Source organism: Ptychodera flava, chromosome 5 (genome assembly GCF_041260155.1).
Source record: "Ptychodera flava strain L36383 chromosome 5, AS_Pfla_20210202, whole genome shotgun sequence".
NCBI classification, from domain to species: domain Eukaryota; kingdom Metazoa; phylum Hemichordata; class Enteropneusta; family Ptychoderidae; genus Ptychodera; species Ptychodera flava.
The window spans coordinates 18928595-18945024 of record NC_091932.1 but is presented as its reverse complement, the minus strand read 5'-3'; the positions used below and the strand labels follow the sequence as shown (position 1 = coordinate 18945024).

Genomic DNA, 16430 nt, shown 5'->3' with positions numbered 1-16430 from the left:
TGGTGTTTTCAATCGGGTTCGAACTCAAAACGTATTGCCCCAGTCACCTAGCGGAGATGCCACAGAAAAAGACCGCTCGGCCAAATCCCCAATCTCAAAAAAAGATTGGTCAATTACCGAGCTTATAGTTGTTACAATTTTTCTGACAGCTACCTTTCCACACGTTGTATGGTAGAGTTCGTGAAGTATTCACACTCGTACACTCACGTCGCACAATGCACAATAACTTTATCAAAGCAATGAACACATCGCTTATAAACTCGGAGAAAGACAGCGACTAAAAAGACATAAGTGAAATGCACTGCATTGACCGAATCCTAATTTACCGTAAAATAACATAATTCAAAGTAAGGACAACAAGCGATTGCGATTCTTCTTATTATCACGGGCTTCGAAATTCGTAATTTCAAACATCAACCCTTGAAATAATGGTCTTCGTATTTTTAGCATTGCAAGGCCAACTGATCTCGCGATCGTTTTGTTGGTTTCTTTCTTGGTCACGTTTCCTCATTTTGCATATATATGAGTGTTTTATGTATATTTGTATTAAACTTATTTGGTCGGCGCTGCATCACGATCACCATGCCAACTCGCCGTTTCATCCAATTAGAATTGAGATGTTAAGACTGCGTCCGTCGCAAAGTTGCTTACGCGTTTAATGATGCCGCGGGATTTCGTCCAATGAGATTATAGTTGTATGCATCCAAGGATTTTTCACATTGAGAGTGTCGATTGTCGCACATACTACGCAAGTCCGTTAAACAACAGTAACTGTATTAAGGGTGGCCATCTCTCAAAGCAAAAAAGCTATTCCGGTGACGACAGGTAACGAAACAGACCCATGAACACTAGGATTTCCAGAAAGGTTTGTTATCGTCCATTGAGTATCTGATGAGGACAACAATGGTTGCACAGGTACTGTTTAATAAGGTAAGTGATATACCCTTTATATTTGCAGCTATTGTAGCTCGAAGTTGTGTATTAGGCACATTGAGAATCATACAATGAAAAGCTTTTCACTGTAATGGAAGCACAATGTACACCATGTACGAATCAACGAGATACATGGTCGAAGGAAATGAAAACGCCATTAACTAGATTATTCAGTGTCTGATATAAGCTATATTCTGGAGATAATTATTGTTCAATTGATAGACTATAAAAAGTAACCTGCCATTTTCCATGATATGACTGTCAAAAGCAGAGGTTTTTACTTGCATATCGCTGCATAAGATATTCCAGTTACCTTAGTGATATGATATTTTTGTATTGAAACCATGACAATAAGAATGTATATTTCTACCACTCATGTATGCTTAGACGGCAACTGTAGCATAAACTATACAACTCAACATTTGTAGCGGCCCATCGTAATTAGTGAAATGACACATTGTCAGGTGTGAAGGATGCGTTTCCAGGACACTAATAAGTACATATCACTTGTCAGATTGCTTCACTCAAATTTGTTCTCTTCTTGATCTCTCATGATTAAATCATTTTACAATGTACAATGTAAAATGATAAGAAAACACACGTTGTCTTTTAGGATACGGATTTTAACATATTTTAGATGCAAGACTATAACATTTTACCGTCATGAGAGGGACCACCATCGGACACCATTTTGGCATACTGCGGCTGTAAGCCATCATAGTACTACGTATATATCTCGCTGGCGATCCGACCAGGGTGCCGCTTTGGCGGGTGTCTCTGACTAGGAAGTCGAGTTCCCATTTTCGATCACCAGAGAGAGAGGGGGGGGGAATGAGAGAGAGACAGACAGAGAGACAGAGAGACCGACAGAGAGGCAGAGAAACAGAGACAGACAGACAGAGACTGAAAGACAAAGGCACAGACAGACAGAGACAAGGGTGCTCTATAAAATGGTTTATGAAAACATATATTTTCGTTTCGAGGGAACAGACAGAGATTACCGAGGGACTTGATATTTAGCACATGTGATGCAGACTAAGTTAAATCTAATAAAGCCAACCACTAATACTGGGAAAGGTGCAATTTAAATTCACAAGGTACATTCTGATGACTGTATAAGGAATAAAAGTCTCATCAACGGGCTGTACCAGAAGAGAACAGCTATGCAGCCACCCATTAACGTCAGTGATGAATCGTGCCTGGAAGAATTTACATTATTCGGGGCTCGAAATTAACTTTTTCCCCTGGTAGTCCACTTGGGCTACCATTTTCTGAAGTTGGTAGTCCAGTGACAATGGCTGGTAGTCCATGCATATTATAGTTTAGGGATATTGTTTTTCATTAAGCAGACAAGAAAAAGCAATTTTTTCAAGATTTGGCCCATGAAGTGAATTTTCTAGTCATTTGATGTGAATACTTACACACCCAGTACCAAAAGGAAACAGGCATGTATGAGCCCGAGCCCCCCCCCCCCCCTCCTCCAAAAAAAAACTCCAAAAAAAACCGAAAACGTTTCTGGTCCTTGACATTCAGCAAAGTGATGCGGCGACGCGGTTTTCTTTTTTCCCTTTTTTTCTTAACAATGCTGGTCTGGCACTATTGATGCAACAGTTATTGTCTTTTATCACTGGCTGCATAAAACTTCGTTTTCTGTTTAGTATTTTTGGACATGCAAACAGGGATATCAAGGATAGCTGTACTGATCAGTATGTAACCCAATAAAAATGCCATGACGCGCAGGTTCTGAAATGACGCACGCGGTGACCAGAAACGATCTTTTTTAGCCTAATGGACAACAGTGATTATATACTAAAAAGTTGTATGAAATTTTGATATACGTCATGACAACGACCACGACCTTCTCAGCACGTCGAGACTAGACATACTGTAGCAGTGCTAAAATAGACCATGGGCTTTCTGTACGTTATGATCAAAATGCAATGAAAATGCGTTTTCATTGACCATCGCTCCCATTGCCTGTCATTAAGTACGTCAGTTCAGAAATTTGCCATTGCACGCCAAGTACTGACTGAATTTTGTGTCCTAGTCTTTGGTAGTCCGTGTGGGCTATCATTTCATGGATTTTGGTAACCCCAGGGAAAAGATGGCAGTCTGTGGACGCGGGAGTACCGCTAATTTCGAGCCCTGCGCGACAGCAAGGAAATTTGCGTTGTACTCCAGGTATGAGCATCGCGACTGGGAAACGTCATAACGAAGCGATGTTTCGTGTGCCACTGCATTTCCCGTACGTCTGTCACGACCGAAAGTCTAGCGGTGAGTAGTTTTAATGGAAGCAGACTGCATCTAGCGGTCCAGGCATTAGAGTCAAGTGACAGCTCAAAATGGTTCAACCGTCAGTCTGTAAAGAAACGGTCGAAAGAAGCGTAAAGCCTTTACAAACAATTGTTCCTGAGAACAACTATAACTACTTGTAGTTACGCACAGAGTACTGGCAAATCACAACAGCTGTTCTCTTGGCATTGCCGATGAAATTATTGTCACAGACAACGCTTGCCCATGTACAGGCAATCATTTCATGCGTTTTATTCTAAAATTGCATTGTGCATGTATCTCTGTCATCACCCCAACATAACTCTCCCGTTTACCAAATGCAACAGTGTTTGTGTCCATCGACCTAAGTTATTAATATTTTTCACGTTCCGTGGAATCAACTAGGGCTTAATATGTGAGAGAACATCGTCAAACGTCATACAGCATGCCATGTCTCTTACTTTAAGGTAGAATGCGCCTGAAACTTTTAGAAATCTTTTCTGATTTACCACTTGTGGCGGCCTCATTTTAAAGCTCTAGGTGTAAGAAAAAACTTCACTGTCTTAGTTTTTTCAAAAATCGAAAATTTCACTTAAAGAGTCAACAATGGGATGGCGGCAATTTTGAATTTCAAGTATCGGTAACTCTTGCGTAACCATTAAACACATAGTTCAACTTTTACCGCTGTTTTTTTTTTTACTTCATTACGATTATAAGAAAAAGTGTTTGAAAATTAGCCTCTTAGGCTAAGAAAAATAAAAAAAGTTTGTTTCTCATCCTCGCGCGCGTCAATTCAGACCCGCCGCGTCAACCTTTTTCTGCTCATGAGGAAATGAAAAAAAAAAATATAAACGAAAAAATACGCGACGATAGTGCATAACACAGTGCTGTATAAAACAGAACTGTAAACAAAATAACTGACAATAACATTCCATTCAGAACTGTACACAGATGTCACCGTTATATTAAGCTGTAAAACTCTGCATTGCTGTTGCAGCACTAAAAGTCAAACCACAGATGAACTGATCCATACAAAAATACTAAAGCAACACCATGACTGCTGTGCATCTACCTCTGCATGAATTCCTATGCTTGTTTACGCGTTCTTGTTGGTTGAAGAATAAAAAAAAAGAGAGAAAACAAATCGCGTCACTGCATAATTTTTGCAATATGTCTAGGATGAGAAACAGACATTTCTTTTTTGTTTTAGCTTACGTTGTTTTATTTACACTGAGGATGTCAGGAGAACAAGTTTCGTGTGGTATTGTCTGTAATTTTCAGAATTCCATGGGGGTGAATGAAGTAAGTGCGGGTCCTTAAATATTCGCAATAAGTTTATGGGATAAAAATCCGTGCCATCATTGCCAAACGCCGTTTATTTGTGACAGTTTTTAGGTCTTCATTGCATAAATTATGTACTCTGCATGCAATGGCATTCGCGCATGACGGATGACAGGGTTTCTTGTACCCGTGGGATGGAATTTTAGTTATTGCCTTCAAAATGTTCCTAACTGCATGGGTTTCATAACTCTTTCGTGCGTCAGCACAAAATTGATTTCAGCTCCCACAAATAATTATTGCTCTGTTTGACTGATTTTCTCAACAAAGCGACTAACAATTTTTACAAACTCATCACGTCAAAACATGTCAATTACTTGTTAAACTGTTGAAATAAAAACTTTCTCACCAGACAACGAATACCACGTCTTCATATGGCATCGAACATTCAATACGATAAACTCGACTTTGACTCAGTAGACAAGATAACACTGTCGACTTCACTGATGTAACGGGTGTTGACTCGGAACCCATTCCATCCAAGACACTCTTACACTACTCTCAGTCGCATAACAAGCATTTTCATAAATCGATGGCCGTCTTTCATTTTTGTCGAAAATAAAAGGTGAAGCTGTAACCCCTGAGTAAAGTCAATTTACAGCAGAAGTTTGTACTCATCAATGTGCTACAAATTTGAAATTCATTTAAACTGTGCATAATCGATCAAGCCGAGAGAAACCCGACTGTTTTTTACGTAAAACATGTTAGGGGTTAATCTTTTACTCTGTACTGCTACCCACCATATATCATATGAAAGGATTTATAGAATGATTAATATTTGTATGAAAATTATATATCGAACTGTATTTTGACCAACTTGCTATTAGGATTTCGTTTCGCTGCAAATAAGCAGTTCATTTAAGGCGCCACACCCAAAGGTCTCATCGAAATATGCCTACTCCGGTCCAACAGGCGACAAATAATACTTTAAACAAAGTCAGACAAAATTGTACGAAGTAAAACGCGTTGCCAGGCGAAGCAGAGGGCAAGAAAGATGCATCCTTCTGCAGCTTTGAGAAAACAACAAATGTGATAAAAACACAATTACAAAGACAAAACACGAAACACAAGGGTCGGACGAGTATTTTTGAGTTTTGATCATTGCTAGGAGTATATTAGTAGAGAGACGACCGAGAACACACCGTTGAACTTATTTTGTTTAGCATTCTAGAGGTAATATGTTATACAAATCCACAGTGTTTTCCATTATAGAAAAATACAAAATCGGTTGAAAAAATATCTTGGCCCGAGAGATTTCTGATGCATCACCCTGATGGTACGTGTTGTTTGACCCTGTAATTCTTCAGCCTACCTATAAATATTCAGCCATTTTAACAGTGGATTAAATCAACGGGCGGTGGATATTGCTGACGGAATTATATTTTTACTGTAACCGAACTACTTACAGGTAAGGCCAAGTGAGACCTTCCCTTGTAACTTATGCGTGACCTTCGTTCGTATGCTCACATATACATGTAAACAGCCGAGCAAATAAGACTTATGACACTCCGCAACGCCATTGTGATTATGTTCAAATTTTTTTTTGCAGTCAGTTCACGGGCATTGCACATAGGTACGAGTACAGTTGTACCAAAAACATACAAAAGAACGCATCGAAAATTCGTATGTTTAGCCGACACCTGTCTGTTATCGTTCATGGTCATATGGTGTAGTCGATTACGTGCATTTTATAGGAGTGATGCGATACAGCGACTTTCATAAATAAAGTGGTCAAAACTTCTTTTTACATGATAATCATAATGGCCAATTCACGCCATATGTCAGATAAAGTCATGGCCAACAGTCTATGTTATTGCTCATAAAGTGGCAATCTTTGCAAACAAATCATTGACCAACTTATATCTGAAAATATTCCTTTATGAATATTATATTCTTTTACTTTAATGGATTCAAGTGGATCTTTCTTTTATAGTGACAAATAGTGTCTGCACAGCAAATTAAAGTAGCTCAAAGGCAATTTTACAGTACCCCACACTACAAGGACATCAATTATAGAGCCAATGCCCCCTTGATGATAAAGAAAATATGAGCCTCTTGGATATAGCTGTACACTACTACTTCATAAGTGCAGTTATTAGACATATCTAAGGTTTTGTCGGTGTTTCGATAAAGATTATGTCATTAACGCATAAAAAAATATTGCCATTGCAATGACATGAGTGAGTTACTATTGCTCTCAAGAGTGCCTTTCACCTTTCTGTACTTATTACTGCACTACTGCAGTGTACAACTTAATATCCAGCAAAGACATGAGAATGACATAAAGGAGAGTATTTGATACTAGATTTACTGATTCACCACTTTTACCACCACCCGGTCACGCCCTGATATTTCTATATCGTGATACAGTACAAGGCGTGCAATAAACGCAGCTCACTTCAGACGTGAAACTGCTCTCTCTCCCGACGAACACCAAAAACCGATATTAATAGTGCGTGTATATAGTTGGGATTTAATGAACCGCTTCTAATATAGCAATAACGGGCGACGCGCTGACCAATAACGTTTATTTATGGGCAAGGGCGAGAGGAAAAGCCAAAAATTAACTAAGCCTCGCCCGTTAATTTGGCTTTCCTCGAGCCCGCGCCCTTAAATAAACGTTAATGGTCACAGCGGAGTCTGTTATTTCCATTATATTATCAACAAACCGAAGAAAACCGTCAAAATTTGCGAAAATTTCAGGAGCGAACGACAGCTGGGCCCCAGAAACTGAGCAATACGCGACGCACTGTCACGCGCGCTGTAAAAAATTGGCAAATCCGGAGATGTTTTCAGAAAAAAAGTATCTCAACTTGAACTACAGTGCTCCAGTTTATTTTGTGGTTGATTATGATTTACGTTTCAGCTGTAAAGTTACGAAACTTTAAGTTGTTAATCTTATTTTTCATATTCACGGGCATGTAAACAAACCATTACTGTGGGTTTGTGGTCAGTCACGTGGTTCAGCTCGACCAATGAAGATGCGACGGGCAGGGCATGGTAATATAATGGCTCCTAAAGCGCTATATCACTTCGTCGTAAAAATCAGGGAAATGAGCTATCTACTAAATGATGACTGACTCTTCAGTGTCGTATAATTTTACATCTGCGTGTTTTCCTATATCCCTCATAATAGCTTCATCTCTTTTAAAACAGTGAACAGTGTGTTTACCCTCGGGCCAAGTAGCGATATGAAGTCAAGATAGGCTTTGTTCGTTCTCGTTTGAACGGCTTTTGCAGAACACGAGGAGCCGGTCAAGTGAGATATATTTGCTTCTTTACAGGGTATTTCGCTGACAACGATTCTGATAACACAAGTTTTCGTGACCGTTAGTGCCTTGCCTGTAACAAACTTCGACACATCAAACCCCGGTAAGTAACAGTAACTTGTCGGCTCAGCGACATTTATTTCGTGGAAGGCTAATGTTCATCGTCAGATGCGCATGCGTAGAATTTCTGTTGACATGTATCACACATCTGAATGAACCAACTCGAACTTTGATGGCTTCGGGTGTTCAAAAACTTTCATTGTTTCCCGATTACTGATAATTTTACCAAAATGTTTCATTTTATCTCACTTCTTGAACACAAAACCTGCTTCTTTGGCTTTTTATGAGAGCATATATAGAGGTAAATGCCTCGATGTCACGTTACCTTCAGGTCAGCCGAACGTTTGATTTTCTACAGTTACATTTCCGTTACTTTTGAAACAAGTAATACGCATGCGCACCTGACGACATTATTCATCTAATAACTGAACTATTCATGGTCGCTGTATTAAGTAAAAGAAAGAAGTTACTGATTCACAAGTGTAATGAGAATGGTTTTTGACTGACTTGCTGGAATACGTGAGTTGCGTTGACTTAAATTTCGTTCCTAGAATATCCTGCCTACATACGTTGTTCTGCCGTGACGTATTTATAGACACAATGGAAACGTGAAAACAGAAAGGAAGGAAACACACACATAAAGCTAGCTATTTGGCACGAAGTGAACGATGTTTTAGTCCTCAGTGCGGCCTTATGTTGAGGTAAATGGCAGAGTAATTTCATCTGAGATGCTGGAAGCTCGACAGTCTATGTGAGACATTCTCTCGCACTTCTAAACTGTTATTTCTTTCAGATTGTAGCAGTTCGTTCGGAAGTCCCGATCACGCCTGGGATTTTTCAGGTAGATCTGACGCTTATGCCAAGCAACAACCATCGGCATGTTCAGGAGTGTCATCTACACAGATTTACGAAAATGACCCTGTGTATAAGGGACCCATGACGGGTACTGTAGAAGCAGGAGGTTTAGCTGTTACGTTGGTGGATACGTACCCATCAAACCAACGACAAACCGACCAGTCATGCGCTGTGATGCTCGAAGATGACTATGTCAAGTTTGAAGATGTGAGTAGTGTTTGCTTAGGAGATGCCGCTCAGTGTACATCCGGGTTCTCGCTGTCAATGTGGCTTCGCTACAACCTGGCCAGTAATCCGACCACAGAGCGGTTCGTCTTCACTACGGGTGGCCACACGCCAAGCGGGAGGGGTTTCAGTGTGTCTGTTGAGTCGACTCCGGATCCCCGAATCGTGTTTCAAATTATGACACAAGCGTCGACCGCTAATTACCTCAAACACTTGGTGTACAAGACTACATTCCCAGACGACACGTGGTTCCATGCGATCTTCGTATACAAGAATCCCTCGAACGTTGGTACTATCTACATTGACGGCTTGCCGGCTTTGATGCACGAGGAAGCCACTGATGTTCCAGATTGAGCATTTACAGCTACAGGTATGATTTGTGACATAATATTCAGATGATATCGTGATTAATCTAAATATTCTCCTATTGCTTTATGTAAATAGTAAACATGATCAACAAGGAACGACACTACCATCAAACACAGTTTACACCACAATTTGTTTTACGATGTAGATTGTTGCTCATTTGTGCATATTAATATTTACAAGGTCGTTGACACGGATCTTCCGAATATCTTGCTAATCATGCACGTCGTAAGCCCGAAGCTAGAAAATACAAGCTGTACGATAGAAACTATGCCCAGTCACTCGATTATGATGAAGTAGACTGTGTTCTGTTAGCACTATTACAATGATGATGGCTAGGTACAGTTAAGGACGAAATTTTGTATTGTATCAGCGCAAGAATTTGAATATTATAAGGTATATTGAATGTGTTTTCGCTGATTTCCGTGAGGCGTGTCGGCCCTAACAGGCTCGAGCTCACTCGACAAATAATAGAAGATAAACTGTGATTTCTATTTTGTTCATATTTCTACGTGTGTGTAAATAATTTAGCCTTTAAATTATAAATCAGTCTTACACGAAACACGTAAATTTGTTTTGCACTATTATTTCCCACCGCGATTGCCAAAAAAGGCTTGAGGAGACCTGTTCCGCGAATACACAAGTCTTTGACCCTTAACCCGTAAACAACAATTTACCCAATCAGAATAGGAGGTGTGACACAAGTAGCCAATGAGAAATCAATTACATCATTCTACCTCAAACCTGCCAACATAAGTAGGAACCTGGTACACGCGTCTCATGGGGCATCATTTTGTTATATATTTGACGCCGTAAAATGAATTATTTGTGTTTGCCTTCCGCGTGCGGGTAGGTTTTTTGCGAAATCTGAAAAACACACACAGATCGTCTGCTGGAAAATATGGCGCACTGTTCCCTTCCTTTGTCCGCAACGACACATTCAGAGTGCCATTCGCAAAAACGCAGATGTAGTACGATCGTTTCAATACAAATCAGACTATACCTATCGTAAAAAGGTACATCGGCCCCTGTACGTGGAGTGCACATCTGGACTTCCTTTTCTAGCGGACTAGTGTACTGTACGATCGATCGACCGTTTCAAAAGTTGGTTTCTCCCTCAAAGTTTCCATGTCGGCGGAAGGGCGTGAAATTGTTTTGGTCTCCATCAGCTTTTCCGCGACCCGCGATTGATCACGATATTGGATCTGCATCGGGGCAGGCAGGTACCGTGAAATGTTTGTTGTTGAATGCTTCAAATAGTTCATACGCAGTTGAAGTCTGTTGCTTTTACTTTGAACTTTTTCTGCTACCAAACGATAAAGTCATTTATAAGTCCTGATCAGAATTCAGTTTTCAAAAACAACAATGGCCATTCGGCATTGCTGTCTTGACAAGCAGAATATTTAGCATTTTAGTATGCAATAGCGTCAGTTTTCTGTCATTAATATGCAAAAATAACTATTTGTCTGCATTTTCCGCAAGAACGATAAAAATATTATAATAAAACCTGCTAATGTTACAATGCATACTAAAAGTCACACTTATTTATATGAATCTATGGCTCAGACTTCAAGCTGCAACAACAACCGCGCAACAAAATTTGTCCGAATTTCAGGCAGCGGTGTCCGATGTCGCGCGCATGCAGCTATATTTAGTAACAAATCTGACATCGCGATCAGTAGGCTAAAAAGTAGTTGATACAATTCAGAATAAATAGCCAAAAGATACAGCTAATGGAGCATTTAAACTCAACAGGAACTGTGCTTGGGACTTGTATTATTTGACACTTTGGACATTGAAAAAGAGGGTTTACACTCAAGGCTGTTATGATTTGTTCAGCTGCCCACTCTTCTTACTACAAAAATTGTAATCATATGAAAGAGACAGTATTTTCATGTTTACCAAAATGTTAAGCATTTGTTTTCTGGGTGACAACTACATACTCTCTTGCACTCAGTAACTTTTGCATTTTTATATATGAAAATTTTCAGGTTTTGAAAGAACACTTTATGTTCTAACCCAACATTTTGAAATTCATTGTGTATTACAGGTCAAAACAACTATTACTCATGTTCTTTTCTCATGTTGTTCATCTTGTTATACCGTCTTGGTCTGTTTTTACGTATGGGCTCGTCTTGGCTTGCTGAGAGGTACTGGGAATCTTCAACTGACTACATGAGATGTTGAGAGTTCGTTGGTACTACAGAGACTTTATTTCTCGGTGTACAAGCTCGACAGGTGCCATCGCCCAAGATACACATCTGTCTACATGTCTTGGACTTCTTTTTGGTCGTTTTGTCCTCCTGCCCTGTCTGTTGTATTTTTCTCTCTTGCCCTTTGTATTGTTTTCGAATGGGATTTTAAAGTTATCCTCAAGGCATGGCTATGTGAATTAAAGATAAAATTATACGTCAAATTTTAAACATCAATATAAGTCTCGATCTTAAATTTACATGTCACAATTAATATTCAAACGTAACTGTGACACGTTGAAAACCCATCACGTGAAATTCTCATGTTCCTTCATCAAGTGTTGACTACCTTAATCATTCTAAATATAATTAAAATATATTCCTTGCTTCCTCAAAACTTCGAATTCATCCTCCTAATATACGTATATAATAAGCATCTTTTTTGCATTTGTCGCAAATGTGCTTTGTATTCAAAATTGAGACTTGTTAGTTTAATTAATAATTTTGCTGGTGCCTATGACCACCTAGTGCAGAAACCTACGTCAGAGACAAACTATCTTCGTAAGACAACCAGTTGATTACTATCACTGTAACACTGTATGGTGTTTATTGCCATTGTTTATGGAAATTTTGTTCAGCCTCACCTACATGTAACTATAAGTATGCTAGTTGTACCAATACAAGTATAACCTATGCTTCCAAGCATTGCTATTGCTTTCAACGTGCTTATTATATAGAGCACAGGAAACACTCCATTGTAATAGTTGAGTTTTTATACTAGTGACCAATTTAAAATCAAAGTTTATGCGATTGATCTATGTTGTGTTTTTTTTTCTGTGTTTGTTTTTTGCTTGCTGGCTGGTAGGTTTTAAAAAATCCAAGGACGGCAAACAGAGAATTATTTTACGGTGCCCTTTCTATTGTAACATAACAAAAGAATACCATGCAAGCGCACCAGAGATATACTGCAAGCCCTGAATTGTAACACAGTTCTGTCATATTTCAGATTTCTGTGTTGGCACCGCGAACGATGACCGAAATAATTCATCGAAGAAAGCAACAGTAGCACTAAGTGACCTTTACGTTATTATCGGTCATTCTCTCAAATCGAGGCACAGAATATTCACAGATGCCAAAACCCAGGTAATGCTGTTGTTTTAATTGCATTTTCACATTGAAAAACATTTTTTCATCACCATTTGAAGTTATTAGAAATGTAATACTCATATGTTGAGAAAATTATTAGCCTTCAACCTAACTCCCCTAGGGTATTGGGAACGAGAAAAAACCAAGAAATGTTGTCAGAGGACAATTTTATGTAAAATGCTTGGCATGCAGGACAATTATTGTACTCTTGTTCAATAGCGTTGGTTTTTGCGTAGATACTCTTCAATCTTTACAGTTAGACTAACTCATGCATACATGTACATGTTCATATACCGGCCACGTGTTCGTTGATATATGCATACAAAACGACTGAACGTCTTATTGCATGTAGTATGGTTGAACATAGATTGACATTCGGAAACCTAAAATTCAAAAGAACATGAATATTTTGGCAAGGCCTTTGCGTGAGCTTTGCATTTACAAATATATAAAGTTAATGTGAGTGGAGTGCATCGTATACACATAATTAAAACACTGGCGAGCAAATTCGAATATCAGTGATGTACTTAGATTGCAACAATGTTGTGGGCTCTATTGTCTTGATCACCAATCACCAAGATCGGGAGGGCGTCAGTTTTTTCCGTCTCTGTATGGCATTGCATTTTGACTTGGTTAAAACTCTTCCATACTTTGTTAGATATCGAAATGAAATTTAATGATAGTGGGGACACAACGGGGGCAATACAGGTGACAAAGAGGGCTTTCAGTTTAAATACGTTGTTTGTATTCAGCGAATTATTTTCAATCGGGGTCGAACTCACAACTATATACTAAGCTGGCGAAGAAGTGATTAAAACGTACCAAAACCAACCTGCTGAGCCATTGCAATAATGTGCAAGCGTAGCGAAAGTCTCGTTTGCCTTCAGCGATCTTTCCTTGGTAAAACGTTCGTGGCCAATACTTAAACTAACACATCAGGTGAGACATTTCTATACGCGTGGGACGCCTAGTCAACCAACATACGGTTAAGGTAGTATGCGCCTCGAAATTGACATCAAACGTTCCAAATTGAAACTTTCAACTCAGTTATCTACCCAATCGAGAATAAAATTCAGAGGGGTCCTCATGCAAAGCTTGTACGAGAGAAACCAATCACCTGACTGTTACCGATATGTGAAATTCAAAATGGCCGCCATCCATGTGTTAACTCCATGGAGTAAAATACAATTTTAGATTGTCGAGAAACTCTAATATACGGTAACAAAAGGGTTGAAATTGTTCTTACTCCAACAGCTTTGAAAAGAGCCCCCACAAGTGGTAGACAAAACAATGGAAATGTGAGAGTCCGATATCTCAGGTTGTCCCCGCCGGTGTGCATTCTACCTTCATTTAAAGACAAATCAATGCTTTAGTTATTCACGATAAACGTAAAATCAGAGCCTTTCGGTACCTATCGAGTTCGTTGTAGTTACTTTGTTCTAATCCCAAACGGTACCTTCTGCATTGACTTTAAACGAGCATTGGACTTGAGATATGGGGAATTAGCTTCCAACAGTACTCTGCTACAATACCCAGCACTCATTATTGGTTTTTACCGGATCTTTGCACAATTATATCAAAAGTAAACTAAAATAGGCTGTAAAACTAGTCAACAAAATCGTGTCATTAACTATTTTGTCATCATTTCGTCTGTATTCTCAACATTTCAAGAAAATATGATGCAAACATTGTGAGCAACACAAGCATGGTGTTATTTAGAAATGGTAAACTATTTTAAGATATTATAATTTTATCAGACATCAGTTACTTAATAAATCCTTGCATAAACGTGTGTACCCAAAAGTAAGTATTTGACAAATACCCTTGTACAAATTACATGGGCCTTAAATATGTATTCACGGCTATCATGAGTTATCATGACATGTTTCCAGCATATCGAAGCATGCTTTGCACGGAAAAGAACTTTTGTCTTGTAAAGAAATTTGTCTCCTTTTACTAATATTTTGTCTTCTAAATCGTTGTTCTGGATCATTAATGTCGAAACAAATGTCCAATTTTAAACAGATGATAGAAATGAAATAACGACAGATAGAATAAAACTGACCACCAGTGAACTGACAACTATAAAGAAAACCGAACCTTACATAACAGATATTGGAAATGAGCTTACGATAGATCACCAGTGAACTGACAACTATAAACAAAACCGAACCTTACATAACAGATATTGGAAATGAGCTGACGACAGATGGAAGAAAACTGACGACCACTGAAATGACAAATGATAACAAAACCGAACTCTACATGATAACAGAGGTGAGTATAAATTTCAAATCGTCAGTGCTCTGTACTTGAGGGATCGGTTTTGAAGAGTCCGCCATTCTTTTAAGGTAGAACGCACCTCGGGGACAGACATTGGGACTCTCAAACTTTACAATTCTCTTCTGATATACCACACGGGGGGTTCATTTAAAGCTCTTGGTGAAGAAAACTTTTCACCGGCTTAGTTTTTCGAAATTCAACATTTTTATTTTTCTCCATAGAGTTAACACAGGGATGGCGGCCATTTTGAATTTCTAATATCGGTAAATCTTGGGTAATTTTTTTCTCTAGTACCAAAATTTGCACGGTGACCCCCTATTTTTATTCTTGATTATGAAAGAGAATGACTGAAAGATTCCTTGAGGAAAGTTAGAGCAAAAGTTTAAGTCTTTCACTTCGAGGTGCATATTACCTTAGGTGTAGATGACAATGTACTTTCAAGTGTAATTTCAAAAACTCTGTATATCGCACCAGGTAAATATAAAAATTCTATATTCACCTATACACTAAATCACTGTTACAATTAATATGTATTCAACACTGAACTGCTTGAGCACTCAAACAACAGCCTGATGAACAAAGATACATACCATATACCTTTTCACAGTCTAGTTTATGCAATATACGATAGTCTGTCATTCGAGTTATTTAAAAACTGATGAAAACGAGGGTGTTTTTAAATGAAGCAATAAAGTTATTTCGGTGAGACAAAAATAAAAAATAAAATGCACTTAAACACATCCTTTGATGCAGACGACATACCTTCGCAATCCATCTTTGGCAGCATACTTGTTGAAAATCGTATGAGTTATATGGAAATACATGAGATTTACCTATGTGATAGAATAATGAGAACGTATATGTAGTTACTGTATACACAATAAATTAGAGACTTGCTAAAAGTCTGTGGGCATACAAATATGAAAACATATGATCAATTGAAGAACTAAACATCAGCAGACCGTTGCACTAATGGAAGGCTTTTGCGTAGATCGTTGGGTGAAGGCCTTGGCCCACACAGCCATGCAGTATAACTGAACTGCCGAGAAAAGTCAGGCGACAGGGGGCCAGTCTAAATCAATTATTGTTTTCTTTAATAGCTGGCGTGCTGAAATAAAGCTAACAACGAATAAAGTTGCCAAATGACACCATACATGTGATCTGGATCTTACAGAAGTGCTATATACCCGTCTCATGGCAATTAATGTCATAACCATTATCGTTACGATCGAAAAAGTTTTTATTTCTGTTAATTTTTCAGTTGGATATTTTTGTTTTTTTCTAGATAATGCGTGGTATCAATGAGTCCATGTGGCGCTTCCTCGGAGAAGATTTTACTCTGAATCAGAGTATTGCGCTGGCCCAAGGTTTGTTTGTTTCATTTTGCTCTAATACAAATGAATTCAGAAATATGCTTCATATGGAAAATATATGGAAGCTATTACTCTGAATCACAGTAAGGCGCTGGCCCAAGGTTTATCTGATTTATTTT

At 38.7% G+C, this 16430-nt stretch overlaps 2 protein-coding genes across 2 annotated transcripts in view; both read left to right on the top strand.

The window, feature by feature from the left end:
* The window catches only part of LOC139132630 (uncharacterized), a 41981-nt gene extending 27179 nt beyond the window's left edge, over positions 1–14802 (top strand). The window contains exon 5 of the mRNA XM_070698901.1: positions 14681–14802. Within this exon, the coding sequence (XP_070555002.1) occupies positions 14681–14802 (122 nt within the window). The remainder of the gene's footprint in view (positions 1–14680) is intronic.
* LOC139132632 (uncharacterized) lies at positions 7817–9305 on the top strand. Its single transcript, XM_070698903.1, has 2 exons — positions 7817–7914; positions 8665–9305. Exon 2 carries the CDS (start codon positions 8808–8810, stop codon positions 9303–9305), a length of 498 nt encoding a protein of 165 aa, XP_070555004.1. The 5' UTR covers positions 7817–7914; positions 8665–8807.
* Positions 14803–16430: the final 1628 nt, after the last annotated feature.